Raw genomic sequence first — 25,856 nt, 5'->3', positions numbered from 1 at the left:
CCAATTAATGTTACTGGAGAAAATGACTATTGGAAAATAATCTTTTTAGAACCATGCTTTATACAAGACAACGAAAACAAATTTCAGCTGTATCAGAAAGTTATATATAAAATATGAAACTACAAGAAAAAAATTATCCGTAAAAGTTGATCTGCTCGCTGAATGTGGAGGGCCTTTTAGAACATAAGGGTAGGAATAGAAATGACTACACACATATAAAAATTTTCTATGTAAAATGTAGCAAACAACTTAAAAGTTAACAACGTGGTAAAAATATTTGCTACACAAATAAAAATGGGTCATGATTCAAAGAGCTTATACATTCAATAAGAAACATACTAAAATCCCAAAGAAAAGTCAGAAAATACAAGAACAGATAAATCACAGAAAAAAAGGCTAATTGCATCTTACCTGTAATCAAATAAGTACAAATTAAAATGTTGAGGTACCACTTTTCAGTTAACAAATTAGCAAACATTTTTTTACTTACAACTCAAAGGTGGCATGAGTATGATAAAACAAAAATATACTGTATGACATCACCTGTGCAAATGCTGACCTTAGAGCTGTGGGATTAGGGTCATTTTTCTTTCCTTCTTTATACTTTAATGCAATATTTAAATGTCTAAAATTAGGACATTCATTTATAATTTCAATTTTTTTACCCTTTTTAATCATAAAAGTGCCAAAAGGTCATGTAAAAAACTTGAACAAGAATATAAAGTATAGCACACAAAGAAAAAGTTTCTCTTCTACCCCATCCCTCCTTTAGTTGTCATTTAATCAACCATTCACACATTCATTTAAAAAATGCTTTGTATCTACTATGTATCAGGAAGTGTGCCAACAGCTGGGCATAATGCAGAATCAAGAAAGATAAGAGTTGGTTATTTGTACACCCTTACATACATTTTTCTATGGGTGCCAAAGAATAAAGTATAAAAAGCAACTGTTTTAAAAAGTACTAGAAGGATCACATCACTTGCACTATTCAGGAACTTTCATTTCTTACTATTAATATATCTTAACCCATTAAAGATCTACTTAATTCCTTCTTGACAGAATTATATTCTAGCATCTTTATATTTTCAGTTATTTTTTGAAACATTTTTTAAATATTTAATTTCTTATTTCTCACTAATTTCTTTTACTAAAATAAATTCCAGATATAGCAAATACATAAATATAAAAATAAACTGGAAAAGCACTGGCAGATGGCATGGGTAAGTTTATATAATATTTTTGAAGCAATAAAACGTATCATTCTTATAAACAATGAAAATATAAAATGCTATACATATACCACTTCAGAAATGTAGATTTAAAAAAATTATGCATTCCTTTTTTCCAGGAACTTTCCATCCTGGATTCCCTATAAAAATCTATGACATGCTTCATAGGTTTTTATAAATGAGCTTGAAACTCAGTAAAAACCACAACTGTAACTTCACTCTTGGGAGACTGATATTAAAACATAATCTTGCCTCATTACTTTTCAATGAGTTGACTGCCTGAGAATAAAGACAGAACGAAGTTTTCACAACATCTGTCACCCTCCCTGCATCAAATAAAGAAGGGACAGTGGCTTAATCAGTGGAAGAGCTCTCAACGCACACACTGTATAATCTCTTACGTTCACAGCGCACTGAGCTGTATGAGACTGAACCCACTGGCCCCCTCATCACCCCTTATACAAGAAAATATTTTAATCTTCATTATGTAGCTGAAAAAATTAATTCAAGAACTTAGACTCATAAGGTATTATTAATGGTCTTCCAATTTATCCTCTTCAAGCAAAATCACAGCAAGTGATTCAGGAATGAGAATCCATACTATTAAAAAAAAAAATTCCCAACAAAGAATATTTAACAGTGGTCATATTACTCTTTACTCTAAAACTTTTCATTTATCTTAATACAGCTAACCATGAAAGCTGTCCTTTCCATACTTGTACAGTCATACCTGCAAAGATTCTCCCATGGAAGAGTCCACATCATCTTGATGTCTCAGAAGACCCAAAACAGATTCGGTTTCTGTCTCCCAGATTTCCACCTCTCCGATGAGTTTTCCAACCTCTCCGGCCACTTGTAGTTGTCCTGTGGATTCTTCATTTTCCTTTTCATGTTTTTCCCTGCCCTACAACATTCAAAATCATCACTAAGAAAATGGCAACATTTACATTATAAAATAATTTTAACTTTAAAAAATCATCTCTTTTGTCCAGGCTGGTGTGGCTCAGTTGGTTGGACATTGTTCTGCAAAGCAGAAGGTTGCCGGATTGTCAGGCCACCTGCCTGGGTTGCAGGTTTGGTGCCCTGTCAGGGCACATTCGAGAGGCAACTGATGATGTTTCTCACACTGATGTTTCTCTCTTTCTCCCTCCCTTCTCCTCTCTCTAAATAAATAAGTAAATAATTTTTTTAACTTTATCTCTCTTTTCCCTAAAGAGTGCTAATTCAACATATTTTAATGACTTACGATTTACTTTTCAGACAACAATAACACTCTAGGATAATACATATGAGTTTAAATATTAAAAGGTGTATTCATATATATTTTCTTTTTCTAATTTGTATTTATTGATTTTAAAGAGAGGAAGGGATGGGCAAGGAGGGAAGGAGGGAGCGAGGGAGAGGGAGAGAGGGCGGCAGAGAAACACTGCCCTGCTGCCCTCTTATCTGCGCAGTCATTGGCTGATTCTTGGATGCGCCATGACCAGAGATCGAACCTGCTACCTTAGAGTATCAGAATGACACTCTAACAAACTGAGCTACCTGGCTAGGGCCACATGAATTTTCTTAATAATAATGTCATTCCTATCAGCTACTCACGGTTATCTCCATTTTATATATAAGAAGATAAAATCTTAGAAAATTAGGGTATTGATTGTATAAGGACAATTCTAAACCTCATAAGCAATCTAATTAAATATAGATATTAGCAATAGTAGTTGTGAAACATTTCTTAAAAAGAGACAGAATCAAATTTCAACAAAATTAAGCCTTTTCCTGTTAATAATCTCTCAATATCGTATGGATATATATGTTTCAGCTTTACCTGACAGATACATTCTTAAAATTTGTTTTTTTTACCAGTTCATATTTTAAGTGGAGGAATATACTATTCCATATTCTTCTACTCTGAAAGCATATTGCACAAATTCAGACCTTTCCTGATTCTCTCTGATTAGGTCTTATAATAAGTTTATCACAGCCACTGGCCAAAGCCAGTTAAATATCACATTCTTTAGTAAAACTGTGAAGCTATTATTCTGAAGAAGACTCGTTTCCAAAACCCTAAGTATGATACCTGTGTATGATTTTTATTTTTTGGTTTTTTCCATATTCTTATCTATAATCTATAATCATACTCTAGCCCTGGCCAGCGTGGCTCAGTTGGTTGGAGCATCATCTGATAAAGCAAAAGGTCACAGGTTTGATCCCCAGTCAGGGCACAATCGAGAGGCAACCAATTGATGTTTCTCTCTCATATCAATGTCTCTCTCTCTGTCTCTCTGCTCCCCTTTCCCCTTCCTCTAAAATCAATAAGCATGTCTTCAAGTGAGAATTCAAAAAGTAGTATTAAAAAATAAATAAAAAATAAAGTTATCCTTTAAAGTACCCAACAAAGCAAGAAATAAAGATAACATTTTCCCTCATTTTATGGAAAGGAAACAAGACCCAAGCCAGGGTCTAGCCTAAAGCTAGTTAATGCCTAAGCATGATCATAAGTCATGTGAAGAAAATACCAGCTCTCCTTCCACAGCTGGGAAGTCATAGCTGCTTTGCTTGTCTGGGAGACTCCTCCTCCGTGAGTGAGAGACACAGGACTCTAACACTGAAGACTATTTCATGAAGGAACCACGTCAGCATTTTACAGGAAAATGATTATGCTTTATATATTATCTAATAATCACATTCACCACTGTTTCAATAGTACAGTTTTTTAAAAGACAAAGAGCAAAGTTAAATTACTTCTGTATGAAATGGAATAAAGTATGACTATTATACCTTTATATTCTGATTGTGATTTTCAGGAAGTTCTAACAGCGTATCTGTTGAAAAATCAACAGTTGGTTTTTCTTCTTTATATGGTTGAATGTTTTCAGAATTGTCAAGAATGGGCTGATCCTGTTTTTTTATAAGTGGCAGTTTCATGTCCTATAAAAAAAATCAAAGTCATGAAATTTAATGCTTATACTTTTGCTAAGATATATTACCAACAATAAATGGATATAATGTATTCAATGTATTTTAAAATATGAGCATATCCCATAAACAACTCAGTCGCAACTTGTTAAGCATAAGCAAGAGAATAACTTAAATGCCAAAATTATTTAAGGTCTGCTTTTATGCAGCTCCATACCAAATATAAAGATAAGTAAAGCTCAGCGAATGTTCTCAAGGAGCTTGAAATCTAGTGGGCAAATTACTTACTACTCTTCAATGGTACAAGGATTTCAACTAGAAAGCTCTGTCGTATGTCTACACAAAAACGTGCACATGAATGTTCACAGCAACGTTATTCATAACAGTCAAAAGGATGGAAAGAAGCCAAATGTACTTCAACTGCTCAGTGACTCAATACAATGTGGTGTATCCACATAATCAACTAATAAAAAGGAATGAAGAACTAATATACACTACAATATGGATGACCCTTGAAAACATCACACTAAGTCATGAAAAAAGCCAGAAACAGAAGACCACATATTACATGACTCAATACGTAAAATATCCAGAACAGGCAAGTCTATAGAAATACACTATGGACTAGTGTTTGCCTAAGGCTGGGGAGGGTGGGAGAAAGTGGGCAGTGACTGCTAATCAGTACAGAGCTTCTTTACGAGGTGATGAAAATGTTCTAAAATTGATTATGGTGAGGGCTGCACAGCTCTGAATATACAATAAAACACTGTAGTACACTTTAAATGACTTAACTGTATGGAATGTGACTTTATATCTCAATGAAGCTATTACCAAAAAAACCCCCAAACTTACAAGCTGAGTTTTTGGAACAAATTTTCTCCATCTTTTATTCAGCCTTCTGAGTTCTTTAGAAACAGATGATCCAACTTCATCATTGCTGACTTCAATTAAGAAATTTCCCACTTCATTTAAAGTAGTATGTTCGAGGTTCCATTGGGATAGTGTCTCAGAGGGAACCTACATGACATATAAGCAACATGATATTTTAACAACAAAATAATTGTGTTTCTATTGTCTATAAACAGATCTTTACCAAAGTTGACTGTAAGCAAAAGTGAGGTTTCTACAGAGATTCTGACCCTCCCTTTAGAGGATTCTCCATCCCTGGGCACTAACTGGCAAGCACCGGCCACCTGTCATCACTCCTACTCCCGGACTTTTCAGAAGCATCTGATCTTCTACCTTTCAAAATAGCTGATGAGCTGAGAGCAAAGGTTCTCAAACATTTTCAGTTCATGGTACCTTTAATGTCTCAGTAATTTTTGTCATGGATTCCCCAGGTCAGAAAAATGATCTAAAAGTTTTCATTTTTAAGTAGGCAGGTCCAAACAACTTAGTAGTAATTTACATAGTGTCCAACAGACACGTCTTTTGTGTCTCCCTCAAAATTTAAATTACCTTTAAATTAAAAAAAATTTTTTTAATTTAAAGAGTCCTCTTTGGCAGCACAGAGCACCTTAGCACAGAGTTCGGGAACTGCAAGGCTTAACATTCTGTTTTTCTCAGAATTATATGAATTTTACTAAAATAACTTTAAAAACAGAAGAACTGTTGAAAGCCAAAGATCTGCTTTTCCAGTCAATATAGGTGACAGGGAGAAGTAATATCTCACTAACCCCTCAAATATTCTTTTTGTATTCATATACTTACACAAATTTTACTTTCACATTAACATCCTATTTTCTGTTGAGTAATTTTAGTTTCTACCCGGAAAATGTTTAGTTTGAAAGGCTACCTATATCCATTTGCAACAGAGGAAAACAAATAAAAGACAAAAACTACTCCAAAGAGTAATCATAAAACAGATTATTATGAAAAGAGAAAATGAAAACAGCCCTGGCTGGTGTAGCTCAGTGAGCACTAGCCTGCAAACCAAAGGGTTCCCGGTTTGATTCCTGGTCAGGGCCCATGCCTGGGGGGTGGACCAGGTCAGATCCCCAGTAGGAGGTGCATGAAAAGCAGCCACACATTGATGTTTCTCTCCCCCTCTCTCTCCCTCCCTTCTCCTTTGTCTAAGATAAACAAATAAAATCTTTTTAAAAAGAAAGAAAATGAAAACAATAATTAATTGCACTAAAATTTTTTCCATACCTCTCCACAGAAATCTAAGGTATTTTGATTCTCCTCCTCTAGAAACTCAGCAAGGTTGTAGAATGCAAAAAAATTAAATAGAAAAATTAAACTTTTTAAAACATCAATTTATTTTAAATGTGTCTATATGCTATTCAGTACTTTAAGACTTTTATTTCCATTCCAAAAATGTAGCAATATATCCTCCAACAGCTGTACTGTGTATATAAATTATACCTCAATAAAGCTCTGTGTGTGTGTGTGTGTGTGTGTGTATAAAACCTATAATGAGGAGAAAACTTCCTGTGGTAGTTATATTAGAAAGAAACTAAACTCTTTCCAAAGCTTGGAGAATTTTCCAACAGTCATGGTTACTCTTCCCTAGCACCTAATTTTAGAACTGAAAATGAGGGTCACAAAACAAAACAGTACAATTGAGCAGATGCCACTAGGCTGCAAATACCTCTTTGATTTGTTCCTTCTTCATCTCCTCAAAACAAGCCTTTAGGAAGCGAAGCTTTTCCATATAAGTAGTCCAATATGCCACAACTTTTTGCAGAGTTGACTTTGCATTATATATATGTTTCCTACACACAGAAATATTATGTTCCACCATCATATATTGTTGGCTAATATTCTGATATGCTCCACCTATAGTGTTAACAAAACAAGAAAGTAATCTTAGAAGAGAGATTTTTATTAATAAATTATTGTTAAAAATAGTTGCATATTAACAGTGGCAAAATGAGTATGTACTCTGACAATATTAAAAGTTAATGCAAGGATTTTCCAAAGAAAAATACGCACATACGACATTAAGGTAGAAAGAAAGTAGAAGAGATAAAATGCTATTTTTAAGTGACCATTCCATCAAAAAGTAACTGTATAGCTTTACCCAAATTCTTATGAATTTCTTCACATTTTTGGAAGGAAGTTTCAAGTTGAGCTAGGAACTCTTTTTCTTCAATGAATTTCTGGGGGGAAAACATATGGACAGTGTTTACTATGTAAAATGTGCCCAGAAACCCGGATACAGACACAGAAACCCTGATGGAACACTTAGGCGCCAACATTTCTGTAGGTTTTAATGGTATATATCTAGATAGGAAAAGAGCAGCTCTCTGTGAGGAAAGGCAGTTACTGTCTAGAAGACAGAAGTATGAGTATGGACATTAGATAGGTATGAAACCTGAGAAGTTGATCTCAATGTAGTGATATAATTATATAATCATTTTCCTCTAGTGGGAAAAGGCATGTTAAGTATTTACAGCAATTTCAAAATCTTCTATCTGACATATTTACCAATACTGCATAATTTGTATCAGTTTCTCTTACTTCATGTATTTTAATTAATATTGAATGATTTATTTGCTATATTAAAGTATGTTATAAGTAGATACTATCCATCTTGCAAAATCATTTGAGGAATTACCATTAACTAAGTTACCATGTATCCATAGCAAGTAAAGCTATGGAAACACAGTTAATTAACAACTGATATTTTTGTACACTTAATATGTACTGATCATGATTATTTAAATGTAAAAATAAAGAAAATGAAATAAAAATATTCAAAGTCTAGTGTAATTTAGGATGAAGCTTTCTATTTGGGAATGTACAGTGTTTAAATCATAAATTATAAATCACTCACTCTTCATGTTTTTCAATTTTTACAAAGAAATGTACAATCTTGGATTTTCCTGTTTTCCCCTCATTCCAAAAAGAGGGAAACAGCAAGTAGAATGATAAGGCCTAACTGTAGAAATGACATTCCTGGGATGCCTTAGTTTTAAATATTTAAATATTTAACTTTTAAGTAGAAAAAAATATTAAACAAGATGTCCAGTAAGTGAAAATAGACATTTTTAATGAAAGTAACATTGCAACTTTCTCTATTGTGTTAAATAGCCTGGTTAACTACATCTGACTGTTGTAGTAAATAATACTTTCTCTTTCTCTCCCCTGATGTCTGTAATTTGACTACCTGTAATTCTTTCCTCCAGGCAACATTTAAGCTAATGCAAGCTACCAAAACCACCCAACTGAAAACCTGGAAAGGTAAAGGGAAATTGTGCCAAGGAAAATGCAAATAAACCCAGCACCCAGACATGGAGAACAGCTTTCTGAGACATGAAATAAGAAGCTTACATGCCAGTCTTCCAGCAGCAATTCCACGGAGTCTTTGCTCCCATATCGAATGTTCCAAACATCCAATTTTGATTTCACTTCATCTAGCAAACCGAGAACTGAGCACTTATAGTAATGAAACTCTAGAAGTGGAATGAATTTTTTTCCCAAAATATTACTGATTCTGGAAAGTAGAGCAGGTTTTAGAATTTGAATTAACATTATGGGCCAAACGTAAGATGTGTGGCATTTTAAAAAAATATTGGGGCTCTAACTTTTTCTTTTAAACACATGGTATTCAGGTGTATCCTCAACCTTTTTAACACAAAGTAAAACAAACATCGTGGCTAGATATATATCAACAATTTCTAAGGTGAAAACATCTAACAGAATATTTTCTGAAGAAATTGTAACCCTATTGAAAAATCCTGTTATAAAACATTAATCTCCAAAATACTAAATTTGAAAGCTTCTGTACAACTTAATGCAACTGTAACTTCAACATTTAAATATTAAAAACAGCTTTCAGTATTAAGGCAAACACCCTCTTATTAGCATTCTAATAAGTTGCTTATACATAATGAGAAAAGAGAGGATGATATAGACAACCGTCAATTAAATAATCTTTGTATTTGTAGTATTAGAGTTTATGAAGTGCTTCCATGCGCCTCCTCCCATGTCAGCCAGGAGCCTGTGAGACATGCACGGGGTGACCATCATTATCCTGTCTTTACAAAGGAGGAAACGCACTCAGACAGGCAGACTAACTTGGCCAACACCAAGACACAGAGCTCAGTTTCTGACTGTAAGTCCTGAACTTTTTCCACCACCACATCCTACTATCCAATAAAGCGAGAAAGGATGTTAGCATGCTATTATATTACTATTACATAAAACAGAAAGGTACTGGTATCAAGACTTAAAGCACACTTATCAGAAATTGTCTGAAACTCCCTATTTTCTGGTCCCTATAGCACCAATTAGTGTTCAGACATGAATGGCATCAGCAGTCAGGAAGTTACGAACCGTCTTTCCATTTCCTCCAATTTGTAAGGTGGTACCAATGGCAACTGTTTCTCATCTCTATTTTCAAATGCCAGGAGACTCTTTGAGTGATAGTCAAATTTATCCATGAGACTCTGAAAAGAAATTTAACATGACATGAACTAGATCTGTTGCCAAACCTTGTAATTTAGGGTTTAATTCATTTGTTCTGTGCATGCATTGTATCTTTTAAAAAATCATAAGTGTTTTCTTTTTTTTAGCTAAGATTTTTATGAATAAATATTTTCATTTTAAGTGTTTTAATCAAAAAGTTTCACTAAAAGTCAGACTGCAGTTTCTTTGGCAAAAGCATTATTAAAATTTTTTGTTTTCATATGTATTTTTCCATTCCTTCGTGGACTCAAATGCTATAAATCTCATATACCAAGTTCTTCATGCCATCTTAGTGAGACCCAATGCTCAACATTTTAAACCAGGCTCCCCCTCCTTTTTTGTCAGACTTTCAGTAGCTTTAGAACTCACTGGACTTTATTCTTATTGTTTCCAGCTTGACCTACCACAGTGCTCGTGAAGAATATGAAGGGATCTTCCAGGTCCCAGGTATCCCCGGGGGAATCATTCTAAACTATCTGCAAACACCCACTATATTTCTTTCCCTTTTGCCAGGACAGAGTCTTTCTCCAGAACAGCCCTAACGAAGTATAGAATTCTCAATGCTTCTTTTTTCTTTTCCAACCTTGAACAAAGCCATTTTCTCTTGTGTTAGAGCCATGGCTTCACAGTAATCCTGAGAAGATGGCAAGTCTTCATCTATAAGCCCCTCTACGTCCTGGAGCCACGCTTCGATTTGGTGGAGGGGAGACGGCAAGTCACGATTCAGCTTTGTTCTCCACTCATTAATCTGAAAAACAGGAGGGGGGCGGACACGATCTTTAGTAGACATTCTTCTGGTTTACTTCCTCACACATATTATGTTTAATTCTTTAAAGTTTCTCTGATCCATTAGTCAAGAAAATCTTTATCAATGAGAAAACATCTTAGTTCTAAATATCATTTGGCTCCCTGGCTGGTGTGGCTCAGTGGATTGAGTGCTGGCCTGGGAACCAAAGAGTCACCGGTTTAATTCCCAGTCAGGGCACATGCCTGGTTTGCAGGTCAGGTCACCAGTTGGGAATGCGTGAGAGACAACCACATATTGATGCTTCTCTCCCTCTCTCCCTCCTTTCCCCTCTCTAAAAATAAATAAATAAGATCTTTAATAAATAAATATAATTTGGCTACCTGCTGATTGAGAAGACAATTTGTTTAAAAGCTGTAAGAAAAGAAGGCACAAGGATAAAAACCAATGTTCTGATAAATCCATAACCAGTTATGAGAGGGAAATTAGAAAGATTTAAGGCACTCCTCAAAGCAGGGGTAGATGACTGTATTGAGTGACCAGAGATTCCAATGTTGACTGTCCTTATGTTCTCTGACATTATAACTACAGCTCGCAAACAGATTCAGAGATTATTTTCCTCACATGCGCTCCTCATATACGCACATTAGATATCCCTACGTATCTCCTGAATCTGTCCTTCACTGAAACCCCCACAATGTAGGCAGCCTTCTTCCTCAGCCTTCCCTTCACTCCCTATAGGCACCCAAGTCACACAAATGCCATCGACATATTTCCTCAAACCCTGACAGCAAGTTTCACTCATGCTGTCCCTTCTACCTGGATTTCCACCCCTCCCACTAAACACTGTCAAAACTCCCTCCCTCCCTCACTCACACATTCACTCATTGGTTCTTTCACTCATTGAGCAAAGTTATAAACAACCTATTGTGCTGAACATCGGGGATAAAGATACAGAAGGCTTCTGAGGTGGACAGGGGACACATGGTGATGGCATACCACAGAACACTTGCAGCACCTGGATGCAAATTAGGTTTACGAACAGGGCAACGTGGAGGCACCCTAAATATATGTGCTCAAAAATGAAAGTAAGAGCCCTGGCTGGTGTGGCTCAGTGGATTGAGGCCTGTGAACCAAAGCGTTGCAGATCCGATTCCCAGTAGGGGCACACGCCTGGGTTGTAGGCCAGGTCCCCAGTAAGGGGTGCTTGAGAAGCAACCATACACTGATGTTTCTCTCCCTCTCTTTCTCCATCCTTTACCCTCTCTCTAAAAATAAATAAATAAAATATTTTTAAAAAATGAAATAAGAAAAGTAACATATAACATCAATTTTTGCAACTTATAAATATATATTTTGTAATATAACATTTACTTTGCAAAAACATAAAATAAAAAGATAAACATTAAGCACATCACAGTGATGAAGGAGAAAGGGGAACAAAAGGAGGGTAGGAGTATAAAAGGAAATAAACACAATTAAACAAGTGACTAAAAATAAGAGTTGGGCTGGGCACAGACCCATGTACCATGAAGGGGAGAGTACATTTAATACAATCTTCTACATGTGAGGGTCAACTATATAAATAAAAGTTACAGTCCTGGCTGGTAGCTCATTTGGTTGGAGCATAGTCCTGTGCACCAAAGGGCTGCGGGTTCGAATCCCAATCAGGGCATATACCTGGGTTGCAGGTTCAATCCCCAACCGGGGAGCATATGGCAGGCAACCAAGAGATGTCACATCTATCACCTCACATATTTATCTTTTTTGTGTGTGTGTGAGAACACCATATCATATAATACAGTGTTATCAACTATAGTCACCATGGTTTATGTTAAGCCCTCAGAACCTATTCATCTTTAGCTGAAAGTTTACACCCTTTCCCAACATCTCCGTGAAACAGTTTCCCACGCCCCTGTCTCTGGCAATCACTTTTCTACCCTGTTTCATAGTTTGACATTTATTTTAAGATTCCACATGTAAGTAATACCATGTAGTACTCTGTCTTGCAAGTTTATTTAACTGTCTTGCAAGTTTATTTTCTCAAAAGGCATATGGCAAAAGGGAACTCTATAACCTTAAATCATTAACAATATACCACTAAGCCTCCTTAGAAAAACAATAAAGTTTTTGTTATTACAAGTTTTTAATATAAACAAGTTACATGCACTTTTATTATACCTGAATGATTTGTGCAATTGCCAAAAAATAAACTATAAAATCGATAAGTGATTGAGTTAAAGAGAAGATATGAATAATACCTCTAATTCAACTGTTATTCCTTCCACAACTAAAAGAAAGCTGCATGTATTTGGAATGTAACCACAGGTTTTTCTGCCTCACGACTGTCCGGAGCAGTCAGAAGAGGAAAGATAAAAGGCAATGTTTACCTTTCAACCCTCTCCTTTCTCACTTAACACAGATAACATGGTTCCACCCTTCCTTTCTCACTGTTGGAAATTACTTTTGAATTTGGCTGAAAATTTATATAAGATCTTGTCAGGTCGAAATAACATAATGTAGCTATTCTTTATAGCAAGCTTAAAATGAAACCACTTACTAGAATGGTTTCAGATATCTGTGTTCTCAAACAATTGCACCAGAAACTATCGAGACGCTATTTTCTTTGCTATATCTGATGACTTTAAAATTAATACATCTCATTTTCCCACACCAAGAAAATGAGCAAAACTCTACCTAAGGAATGTATTTTCAAGTTACTATCAGTTTGCAGCACTTAGTCTTGTAAAATTCTTTTTACGATTTTTCTCATTATGTGGGGTAATTTTTCCCAATCATATTCCGAAAATCAGGTCAGGTCTCTGTGGCCTGGACAGCCTGAACTACAGAAACAGTATCTCCTCCTCTCCTCCATTTGTGAAGGATTCGCAACACAGAGCCCCTGTCCTTCACAGGGGCTTCACAGGGGCTTCACAGGGGCTCTGCCAAAGGCATGTTCAGAGCGCAGCCGCTGCCGGGAGCGTGGCCCCCGACGGGAGGGCGGCCTCTGATGGGAGGGCTTGTGGAGCTACACAATTTCGCCAAAGTTAGATGCTCTGACAGGGCGGCTTTTTTAAGCCACTAGGACACTATTTGACACTTTTCAAAAATGGTGTGAAAAATGTACTCTAAAACAGCCTGTCGCTGCTGAGGGCCAAGAGGCTTGAGCAGGGACCGGCAAAGTTTTCCAGACCCAAAGAGCACATCTGACTTGCAGATCATGCAATCTGTGTTACAACCCCGTAAATTCACTAAAAACCATTTAGTTATCCACTTAAAATGAGTGAGTCCTACAGTATGCAAACTATACCACAATAAAGATGTCAAAAGAAATGAAGGCAAAATAAAGATATTTAAACATCAAAGAAAACTAAGCTATAGGAAGTTTTTCAGGCTGAAGGAAAATAAGTTCAGATGGAAAAACTCAAATCTCTAACAAAGAAATGAAGAATATAGCAAATGGCAAATATCTAGATAAATATAGGAGGCTAATGTTTTCTCTTAATTTCTTTAATATATGACTGTTTTGAGCAAAAATATATAACATGGTCCTGGGGACCTTAAAACACATTTGTATCATACATTTATTTATATATAAAACAACTCTAGCATAAAACGAGAGATAAATGAAACAATTTAATTGCAAATTTCTATGTTATTAGAAGTTACACAATAACTTAGAAGTTGTATAACTCTAAGTAGACTAAAAACTTGAGTGTATATTGTAATCCTACTAAAAATATGACAGAAAGACAGAGCCAAAAAGCTGATAAATTAAAATGGAATTCTAAAAATACTAACAATTTAAAATGAAGAAGAAAAAGAACAGTGATATACAAAAACAAAGGGAATAAACAAAAAGAGTAAAATGTTAACCTAAATTGAGCTATACCGATAATTACAATTGACCACTATTGACCGATGAAGCACTCCAATTAAAAGGTAGAGATTGTCTAACATTTACTTAAGTCTTTAATCCATTTTGTATTTATTCTTGTGTGTGGTGTAAAAAGCTGGTATAGTTTCTTTTTTCTGCACATATCTAATTTTCCCACCACTATTTATTGAATAAATTATCATTAGCCCATTGTATGTGCTTGCTTCCCCTGTTGAATATTAGTTGACTGTAAAGCTGTGGGTTTATTTCTGGGCTCTCTATTCTCTTCCATTGATCTCTATGTCTGTTTTTATGCCAGTACCATGCTGTTTTGATTACTGTGGCCTTATAGTATAGTTTCACATTAGGTAGCATGATTCCTCCAACTTTTTTCTTCTTTCTCAGGATCGCTTTTGGTATGCGGGACCTTTTGTGGTTCCATATAAATTTTTGAAATATTTGTTCCTCTTATAAGTATGACCCATGGACATGAACTATAGGGGGGGAATGTGGGAGGGAGGGGGTGGGTAGGATGGAGTGGAGTGAGGGGAGGGGAAATGGGACAACTGTAATAGCATAATCAATAAATATATTTTTTTAAAGAAAGAAATATTTGTTCCAGTTCTGTGAAATATGTCATTGGAATCTTGATAGGAATTGAGTTGAATCTATAGATTGCTTTGGGTAGTGTGGACATTTTAATGATGTTAATTCTTCCTACCCATGAACACAGTATGTGATTCCACGTATTTGTGTCTTCTATTTTTTTCTTCATTGTCTTATAATTTTCCAAGTACAGCTCTTATACATCCTTGGTTAGGTTTATCCCTAGGCATTTTATTCTTTTTAATGACAATTGTGAGTGCGATTATTTTTCTTAATTTCCCTTTCTGTTAATTTGTTATTAGCATAAAAAATGCAACTGATTTCTGGATATTAATTTTGTATGCTTTTACTTCGCTGAATTATTTTATCAGTTCTAAAAATTCGAAGAAGAAAACATAGGCAGCAAAATCTTGGACATTGCTCATAACAACATTTTATCAGCTATATCTCCCCAGGCAAGGGAAACAAACGAAAAAATAAACAAATGGGACTACATCAAACTAAAAAGTTTTTGCACAGCAAAGGAAAACATCAACAAAATAAAAAGACAACCCACAGAATGGGAAAATGTACTCACCAATACATCTCATAAGGGGTTAATATCCAAAATTTATAAGGAACTTACAAAACTCAACACCAAAAAAAAAACAACCCACCCGATTAAAAAATGGGCAAAGGACCTGAATAGACACTTCTCCAAGGAGGACATACAGATGGCCAAAAGACATATGAAAAGATGCTCAACATCACTAATTATCAGAGAAATGCAAATTAACACCACAATGAGATATCATCTTACTCCTGTCAGAATGGCTATCATCAATAAATCAACAAACAAGTGCTGGTGAGGATGTAGAGAAAGGGGAACGCTTTTGCACTGTAGGTAGGAATGCAGATAGGTGCAGTCACTGTGAAAAGTAGTATGGAGATGCCTCAAAAAATTAAAAATAGAACTGCCTATTGATCCCACTCCTGGGAATATATCTGAAGGAACCCAGAACACTAATTTGAAACAACATAAGCACCCCTATGTTCACTGCAGCATTATTTACAGTCACCGAGATATGGGATCAGCCCAAGTGTCCATCAGCAGATGAGTGGATAAAACAACTATGGGACAGTTACACAATTGAATACTACTCAGCTATAAAAAATGAAGAAAGCTTAGCGCTTTGCAAGAACATTATGCTAAGTGAAATAAGCCAGTCGGAAAAAGACAAATATCACATGATGTCACTCATGTCTGCAATCTAACTAACAAACTAAACTAACAAGCAAAATAGAGACAGACTCATAGAGACCAGGATGACAGCTAATGGGGCTGGGAAAAATAGAGGGTAGAGGGACTGAGTAAAAAGGGAAAAGGACTCATGGACGTGGACAACAGTGTGGTGATTGCAGGGAGAGAAGGGTATGAGGGGACTAAATGGTAATGGAAAAAATACAATAAAAAATCTTCAAAATGGAAAAAAAGTGAAGAGATTGTCAGAGTGAATAGAAAGCAAGATCCAACTACATGTTGCCTATAAGAAATGCATTTTTAATATATTTTCAACCTATTTGAAAGTAAATGAAGAAAAATGTGTGTCATACAAACATCAGCATTAGAGAAGACTGAAACGATTGTATTGATATTAGATTAAGTAGACATCAAGGAAAACAATATTGCCAGAGATATATAGGAATATTTCATAATGGTGTCAATTCATCAGGAAGATATAACAATCATAAATGTACACACCTAATAACAAAGTTTAAAATACATGAAGCAAAATTTAACAAAATTAAAGGATTCTACTGCAATGAATATAACTGGACAAAATGTCAGTGAAGACAAAGATAATCTGAACACTATCAACTGTCTTAATTGATATGTATGGAACACTATACCAAATAACTTGCAAAATGCATGCTCTTTTCAAGTGCAAATAATATGTGCACCAATAGATACCATATCCTGGGCCATAACACAAGTCTCAATAAACTTAAAATGACTGAAATCACAAACACACACACACACACACACACACACACACACATTCATCCTTCTACATTCTCTCTGGGTTTATCCCAATCTGCTCAGAACTTCTATTGATAATTGTTCCATGGCAGAGAGGAAGCTGCAGGTCAGTCAGAATATGGATAATCTATTATGGCAAACCAAGAATTGATGGCAAATATAAAAACTTTGGATAAGCATGCAATTTTTTCTAAGTAGAATACTATAAATTTCCTATTTAAATATCAACCACTACCAAATGAGACCATGGAAAGAATATAAGAGCGCTCTCCCAACTTTCTGCTGAAGCATCTACTCTGTCTGTAACAGAATTCCTCATGGAATTCTGAAATTCCCTTCCAACAAACCAAGTCACCCCATGAACATGTTCTTCTACTCAACATAACACAGTCACCTGGAAGTGGAGGCCATCCCAGGCTTCTCTCAACTGCAGCTGATCTCCATTCAGCTCATCCAGATTCCCCTTCACTGACAGGATGTCCAAAAAGGGCTTTTTTCCTTCACTGAATGACTCCAAAAAGGACAGCAGGCTCTACAATTAGAAGAATATTTTAAGGACTGAAATGTTTAAATCAGTTTACAAAATGCAATCTATAATTGTAAGGTCCAGAGCTATAGCTTCTATTTAAATTTTTACTTAAAGATTAAATTCCCTAAATTCAGGATCCTGTCGCTGATCCAGTTTCTTCATGCACCCTGATAGTTCAGGTGCCGTCGTAGCAACAAAGGTCACAGGCTGTGCCTCATGTCTGCACTGATAGATTTCTACTGGAATGGAGAGGCAAGGACACTCAGGTCCAGAGGACAAGTCATGACGCCACATGAAAAATATGAGTTTGTCTGCCCTTCCCAAATACGTGTTCATAACAAAATACCAATGAATGAAAGTCAGCATTATATGACAACAGTCATTATGTATATATGGTTTCTGAGGTGTCTGTGATGAACTAAGCTTGAGTCAATTCTTCTCAAGTCATTTTGAGAAAACTTTGTCTCTGCCCTCAAAATTTTAATAAACTTTTCTTGATTCATATTTGTGTGAAATGCCAGTGTGTAAGAGTAGTCAAATTCCATAAAACTTATCCTTTATTATTAGCAGCATTTTAAATTTTATTAGCAAACTGAATTCTTCCTGATAATTATTAACTTCATAAAGATGGTTAGTTAAGAAACCTGAATCCGTGGTACATTACTAAATCAAAGACTTATGTGAGAGCGAGGTGTTTCACCAAACACTGCGCGTCCTGTCAATAAAAAACATATCAGGCCAGAGCCAAGAGGAAAGAAGCAAAAGAAGCCTATGCAGTTCAGATGAAAGGAAGATAAGAACATCTATCCCTTCTTCCCTGATGGTGCCAAGCAAAAAGGATGGTGTGGCCTGCAAATTATTCAATCCACTGAATATTAATGGTAGAAAGGCTGGATTCATCAAACTTCCTCACTTAAGAGATAGGGAAGTGGAGGCCTAGATGTGCTAATGGCTGTGAACCGACAAGAGAGTATCTCTACCTTATTCAGGATGGAGAATTGGGGGGCACAGAGTCACAATTGAGGGACACACTGGGGGACAGTGGGTTCTAAAAACTGGACTGCAGAACCTTCACCTGGGCTCCTGTTAGTCTCTTTCAAGATGGTACAGGGCATAACTGCTTACCCTAGAGAAGCATCAGGATGCAAAGAGAGCTCAGGTTTTAAAGTTAGACTTCTATTCAAATCCCACCTCTGCCTTTCAGTAGCTAAGTGACCTTAGATAAATCGCTTAGTCCCTCTAAATCACGTTTTCTACATCTGTAAAACTGGAAAAACAATACCATACTCAGCAAGATGTAAAAGGTAAAATGCTGGTTACTAAGGTGCCCAGTGCTTCGCAAATGTTCAAATGTGGTGATTCATTGGTTGAGGCCCTGGTTCTGTGATGCTGGAATGACCCCATTCCCGATTTCCTGATTTTTATTTCATTCAATATTCATTCTAAAAAGCATGTTCTGCTCTAGACCAGGGATTGGAAAAGTTTTACTATAGAAGCAAAACAGTAAAATCTTGAGCTTTGTGGACAAATGGTCTAAGTAGCAACCGTTCACCTCTGCTTTGTAGTGTAAAAGCAGCCACAGACAGTACTTCAATGGGCATGACAATATTCCAGTAACACTGTATTTACAAAATCAGGTGGTGGGGCCCACAGACCAGTTTGCCGGTCTTTACTCTAACTCCTTGCTACTCAAGGTTCTCTTAGACCCAGCAGCATGGACACCACTTGGGAGACCATCGGAAATGCAGAATCTCCGGCCCACCCCAGAGCTACTGAATCTGAATCTGCATTTTAACAAGATCCTCTAGGTGCTTCATATGCACATTAAAATTTGGAAGTCTTAGAATTCAGCCTTAAAACTTGTTAACTTAGTATTTAAATAATTCACTCTGAAAAGATTTTTTCTAAAAACAAACTAAAAAATCCTACTCTTTTGAAAGAGTAAACTACAAATAAAGTGCATTTAAAGTCATACTTGGCATTAATAATAGCCATGCCTCCTGAAGAGAGTTAAATGAGTTAACATATTTTAAAAAATAAGAGTCACACTTACTTCATACTTTTTACAGTAGGTCTCATTTTCTGAATCCTTTAGCATCTTCTGTAGACTTTTCTCCTGGAGTGCTAACCAGACCATAGCATCTTTCATCTTTCCCTGAAATTCACACACACACATGTTTAAACCGCTATTCTAAATAGACTTGGTGTGATTTTCTTTAACAATAAAATTAACAAGTTCAAATATAAGTGAAATAATGCAATCATTACACACCAGTGACTCATTGTGCCAAAGAGGAATTCTGCTCGTTAACATAACACCTTAAATGTTAAAATGTATTAAAACTAGCATCTGAAGACAATATGCTAACAGAAAACAAAAAAAACAAAAAAACAAAACAGGGCAAGCAAGCCCCCATTGGTTGGGGGGAGGCCTCTTATCCATTTACATTAGTCTTCAGTTTTATAGAACATTATTCTAAGTTACTTGTTTATAGTAGGCATTTCAGAATACTGCTGTCCAATTGAGGAAAACCAAAGTTTTGCCACCCCAAATTTTAAGCTGGTTATTAAGAAACAACACTCAGAACCTTTGCCTAGGGAATGCAGAGAGAAAAAAACACGCTCACAGGAAGGAAGCATCACCTTAGCATCATAATATAAAGTAAATGTGGCAGACAGAAAAACCTAGCAAACCCAGTTTGTTAGACTCCTCTCTGTATCCCATTGTTTCTGGGTGGCCCTGCAAGAAATTGTTTACCACATATTTGCTCCATCACATCTACCCGAAAATGGCCTGGCCAGCCTTCCCTTTAAAAATCCCAGACCTCTGCCTCCCTCTCCTTTGTCCAGAATGGGAAGTAAACCTCAACTATCCAATGCGGCTTTGGGTCTCATATTCTTACGGCCCCCCTGCATGTGTGTCAGTAATCAATTTTGACCATTTTCTCCTGTTAATCTGTCTCACGTTATATGAGTATTAGCCCAGCCAGGGAACTCAGAAGGTGGAAGAAAGTGTTTTTTGTGGTGCCACACAATAGATCTAAATATGGGTTAATTCAAGAGATGCCCACATCCAACAAAGACAATGACATCAAAAATGCCTTGGATGTTTTAAAGATCCTAAAAATAACACTACCAACTGCTTTGGCTATACTATCCTATGGAAGTGAGAAACAATTGTTTTTCCTTAGATTCTTGATTAGGTGATCAACCTGTCTCCTTTAGAAGCAAATTTTACTGTAGAAAGGATAAGACAAAAGAAGTTCCCTCTTATTTCCATTTTATTTGAACTTTCATTTGCTTTGCTTTTTTTTCTATTGAGTGTTTTCTATATATTTTTTGCATCTGATTTCATGGATGGTTGAATTTTTAATTTTATTTTTTAATATGAAAATTAATTAGAAATGGGTAGCTTCTCAGCAGGTCAGAAGTAAGTGAACTGAATAATAAGCCCGAGTCTCACTTCCACAGTCAGCAATAAGCCGGCTTGGTGCCTCAACACAACAGTTGGAAAAACAAAGTCCTAAATATGTACATTAAAATTAAGTAATATGACTACTTTAAACATGTCTGAGAAAGTAGTTTAATTATAAAATAATATTCTAAAACATTTACTAAATTCACGGCACTCGTTTATCTTCATAGATGTAGAATAAGTGTATACTTTCAGTTCAGTGATTTTTATGAAATGTCTACCCACAACATTTTGTGTAAAAAGTCAAAGGAAACAACTAAATAATCAAGTTGCAATCTGATGGCGATTCAAGAGTGTCTCAAAAAACAAGGATTAAGAGTAGAACGCATTGCTTCCATTTACATGAATTATATGATTCCATTTATATGAAAATAAAAAACAGGTAAAATAAAACTGTAGTAAAATTAGATTGTGGTGATCATTTGCACAACGTTTAAATACACTAAAAATCATTGAATTGTAAGTTTTACGTGGTTTCATTTTATGGTAGGTAAACTGTATCTCGATAAAGCTGTTAAAATTACAAAAGACAAAAAATTTGGTAAGACTAGATTTTTAAAAAAACCTGCTAACTTAGTTTGCCCTATGCAGTGCCTATCTAAAGCTGTTTTAGGTAATTCAGCAAAGTTTAATAAATTATCACTTGTAACTTAAAAACAAAAAAGAACAAGCAGGAGCATTTGAGATCTTGCTCTATAACATATGACATCAGTTTGGCTCAAATAAACTCTTATAAAAATTTTTAAAAAGCCCTGACCCGTGTGCCTGACCCAGTTGCTTGAGTCTTGTCCTGTAAACAGAAAGGTCACTGGTTTGATTCCTGATCAGGGCACACGCCTGGGTTGCAGGCCTGGTTTCCAATCATGTAACGTGCGAGAGGCAGATCGATGTCTCTCTCACACATCAACGTTTCTCTCTCTTTTTCCCTCCCTTCCCCTCTCTCTAAAAATAAATAAATAAATGAAGTGTTTTTTTAAAAATAATATATAAAAAACTGTAAAAAAAAAAAACCAACAGGCAAAACTAATCTATGGTGAAAGAAGATGGAATACCGATTGCCTGGGGCGGACACTGCAGACAGAAAAGAGGCACAACGGGACAGTCTGCGTAATAGAAATGCATTGCATCATATGGTTTATGTAGGATATGCATTTGTCGAACACTATAAAACTGTACATTTAAGTTCTTATGCAAGTTTTACCTCAATTTTAAAATTAAACCACTAGTAGGGTACAACAAAAATCAGCTTGATTTTTACTCATTGAGACATACCTGAGTTTTATCTCCAGTCCTAGGGGGATCCTTTGAATACCGTAGAAACTGTGCCACATAGGTCATGATTGACTTTTCATCAGGATTGACAACATCCACATCTGCAAGATAGGACACATTATCACCTAACTATAAATGTGACTTACTGTAGCTAATACTCAGGAACAAGCTATGCATGAGACAGCCTTGAAATGAACCTAAGTAGTCAACCAACCATGCGATCTCTGGTCACTCGCCCCTGCTCCAAGACAGCGGTGGCTAAGAACTTAGACCTAGAGTCAAACAGAGCCCAGTCGAATCCTGGCAGTAGGACATGCACACTCTCAACATACACTGTGTATGTTGTATGTATGAAAGCATAAGTAGCCAGGGACGGTGGGAAGGAGGAGATAAAGCCTTCATCTTTTCAGAGACACAGTGCAAAAACTCTCCCAGGAGTGTAGAAACATAAAGCAACTGGAATCCTTTCCTGACACATTGGTCTCAGCATGTACTCAGTAAAGCTTTTCCAAAAGTATATATTGTACGAAAGACTTGTTCAAGATGGCCATAGGTTGTATTCGTTCATTCACGGAACACATATATTCACTGAGAGCCTTCTATGGGCTAAGTTTTGTGTTGTATTAGGAGTCCATGGCGAAATAAATTTGGAAAATGTCTGATTAAACAAAGTTTCTAAAAGTATTATAAATTCCTTAAGTGCAGAATTCCTCCAGATATATAATAAATTAGGTAGATTACTAAATCACAAAGAAGTGATTGCAATACGTCACAGAAAAAAATAAACACATAATTTTGGGATGCCCCTTGGGATGTTCTCAAAACAACCAATGAAGATTATTGAAAAGAAAATCTTCTGTATTAATTCAGTTAAACTCAATTCAACAAATATTCACAGAGAGCCAACAAATGCAAGTCTCAGGAAGGAATTATTGTACAGCTTAGCTCTTGCCGTAAGGGGCCTTATGTTTCATCCCTTTTATCATTCATCCAGCAGGTGCTAGACACTTGAGCAGATTAGATGCTAGGTGCCTTAAGACATCTAACCCCCAGGAAAATTACAGTTAGGAGGAAAAACAAACAACAAATACAACACACTATGCATGGACCCAATGAGTACTCTAAGTCGGCTGAAGGACAAAGTGTATCTAATTTATATCCAAATAATGAAATTCAAGGCAATAAGCACATACAGGTATTAATAAAAAGCTGGGGGTGGGGTTTCAGTAAAGGAAGGATCCCAAAGAGTTGAGTTATTCTATTTGTTAATTTTAAAAAAATGTAAATGTCAAGAGATACATGTAATAATGATAGTGGCTTAGCTAAACATTCTTTTAAAAATCTCCTAATTTTATATAAAGCTATGCATAATGATTAAATGCTTTTAACAAAGTTGTGTCAAAAGATAATTCCTTTATTTAAATATTGGTATTTGGTTTGTATAAATAATCATGATCCATTTCACATTTCTGATCTATTATTTAAACTATTTAAAATGAATTATGGGCAATCATTCATAGAATATAATCTTGCTTTTATTATATTAACTATTTTATTAGTTGTCTAGTTATTTTCACATACTAAAATAGACAAAGTATTTTATACTAATAATGAAAATTTAGAGAATCAAAATACTTGATTTTGGGTGGTGAATACACAATACAACGTACAGATGATGTAATATAGAATTGTACACTTGAAACCTATATAATTTTATTAACCAGTGTCACCCAAATAAATTCAATAAAAAACTTTTAAATATGCAAGAAGCATTTTAAAAACAGGAATAATAAATAGGGAATAGAACAAAGCATGGGGAAAATTAAGAAAAAAGTAGATAATGAAAAGTGAAAAGGAAAGAGAAAAGACAAAAAAAAGGGAAAAAGGGAAGTAAAGAAAACACAAGGAGATGGGAGAAAAAGTAAAAACAAGAAGAATTAATAACATGCAACATGGAACCAGAGTAATGAAAAATCTGATATACAGAAGTATAGAATCATTGTGAACTTACAATCACCTAATTCAACTCATGAAAACAAATGGAATCTAAAAGTGCTAAGTACCTATAGCAATGACCCAGATCTTGGGTTCTAATACAATTCTCCAATAAAAATAACCAGGGCTCATTGGAGAAACGGCTATCCCAGGACTAGGGTAGGAAATGTACAAGATGACCCTGGAGAAACTTATCGTGCGCAGAAGTGAGAACGTGCGCCAAAACAAGCAAGCAAATGCCACAATGAAGGAGGTGTGTCACAGGAGTACAGGAGTCAATTGAAAGAGTTCCCAAATGGCCAAAACTATGAGCTGAAATTTTTTTTTACACTTTTTCTATTGCTGTTCAATTACAGTTGTCTGCATAAAAATTTTTTTAATGTGAACAATAAAGTGGTATCGGATACATCCCAAAGTATAAAATATCCACGGGTCCAAACTGATATAAATAAATGGTTGGAAAAATAAATGGAGAACAGACAACTCTTCTGTGCAGAAGAATTTCAAATAACTTAAGTAGACAGCCTGCCCTTAAGGAAGGGAGACATACTCCCCTCAGTGTGGGCTGTGCACAGACTTCCCCCTGAATCGTACAGCATGGAAAGAGAGGAAGCCAAGAGTAACTGAGGTTAACTAACTAGTAGAAATTCTTACTTCATGTCCATGGGTTGTACATATAAGTTCCTTGGTTTCTCCATTTCCCAAGCTATTTTTAACCTCCCCCTGTCTGTTGTGTACCTACCAATTATGCTTATTCCCTGTACCTTTTCCCCCATTCCCTTCCTGCCCCCTCCCCACTGATAACCTTCCATGTGATCTCTATTTCTGTGATTCTGTTGCTGTTCTAGATGTTTGCTTAGCTTCTTTTTGTTTTCATTTGTTTTGAGGTTCAGTTGTTGATAGTTGTGAGTTTGCTGTCATTTTTACTGTTCATATTCTTTATCTTCTTTTTCTTAGGTAACTCCCTTTAACATTTCATATAATAAGGGCTTGGTGATGATGAACTCCTTGAACTTGACCTTATTTGGGAAGCACTCTATCTGCCCTCCCATTCTAAATGATAGCTTTGCTGGATACAGTAATCTTGGATGTAGGTCCTTGCCTTTCCTGACTTGGAATATTTCTTTCCAGCCCCTTCTTGCCTGTAAGGTCTCTTTTGAGAAATCAGCTGACAGTCTTATGGGAACTCCTTTGTAGGTAACTGTCCCCTTTTCTCTTGCTGCTTTTAAGATTCTCTCCTTATCTTTAATCTGGGTAATGTAATTATGATATGCTTTGGTGTGTTTCCTTGGGTCTACCTTCTTTGGGACTCTGAGCTTCCTGGACTTCATGGAGGTCTATTTTCCTTTGCCAGATTAGGGAAGTTCTCCATTATGTTTTCAAATAAGTGTTCAATTTCTTGCTCTTCCTCTTCTCCTCTGGCACCCCTATGATTCAGAGGTTGGAATGTTTAAAATTGTCAGAGGTTCCTAAGCCTCTCCTCATTTTTTTGAATTCTTGTTTCTTCATTCTTTTCTGGTTGAATGTTTATTTCTTCCTTCTGCTCCAAATCATTGAGTCCTGGTTTCCTTCCCTTCACTGTTTGTTCCCTGTATATTTCTCTCTATTTCACTTTGCATAAACTTCAACTTTTTCCTCTATTTTGCAACCATACTCAACCATTTCTGTGAGCATCCTGATTACCAGTGTTTTGAACTCTGCATCTGATAGGTTGGCTCTTTGTCGCTTAGTTGTTTTTCAGGAGCATTGATCTGTTCTTTCATTTGGGCCATAT

The 25,856-nt window shown here is 35.8% G+C and overlaps 1 protein-coding gene across 4 annotated transcripts in view; it reads right to left on the bottom strand.

The window, feature by feature from the left end:
• The window catches only part of SYNE2 (spectrin repeat containing nuclear envelope protein 2), a 284,958-nt gene that overhangs the window by 191,800 nt on the left and 67,302 nt on the right, over positions 1-25,856 (bottom strand). For all 4 annotated transcript variants that reach the window (XM_053928255.2, XM_053928253.2, XM_053928254.2 and 1 more), the window contains exons 9-19: positions 22,088-22,188; positions 19,394-19,495; positions 17,206-17,343; positions 10,147-10,311; positions 9,432-9,544; positions 8,427-8,589; positions 7,174-7,252; positions 6,742-6,929; positions 5,001-5,165; positions 4,011-4,160; positions 1,963-2,136 (exon numbers count right to left, since the gene is read on the bottom strand). In XM_053928255.2, coding sequence (XP_053784230.1) covers positions 1,963-2,136; positions 4,011-4,160; positions 5,001-5,165; positions 6,742-6,929; positions 7,174-7,252; positions 8,427-8,589; positions 9,432-9,544; positions 10,147-10,311; positions 17,206-17,343; positions 19,394-19,495; positions 22,088-22,188 — 1,538 coding nt within the window. The remainder of the gene's footprint in view (positions 1-1,962; positions 2,137-4,010; positions 4,161-5,000; positions 5,166-6,741; positions 6,930-7,173; positions 7,253-8,426; positions 8,590-9,431; positions 9,545-10,146; positions 10,312-17,205; positions 17,344-19,393; positions 19,496-22,087; positions 22,189-25,856) is intronic.

Source organism: Desmodus rotundus, chromosome 7 (genome assembly GCF_022682495.2).
Source record: "Desmodus rotundus isolate HL8 chromosome 7, HLdesRot8A.1, whole genome shotgun sequence".
In the NCBI taxonomy this organism is placed as follows: Eukaryota; Metazoa; Chordata; class Mammalia; order Chiroptera; family Phyllostomidae; genus Desmodus; species Desmodus rotundus.
The sequence above is the reverse complement of the archived record's forward strand: the minus strand, read 5'-3'. Positions and strand labels throughout refer to the sequence as shown.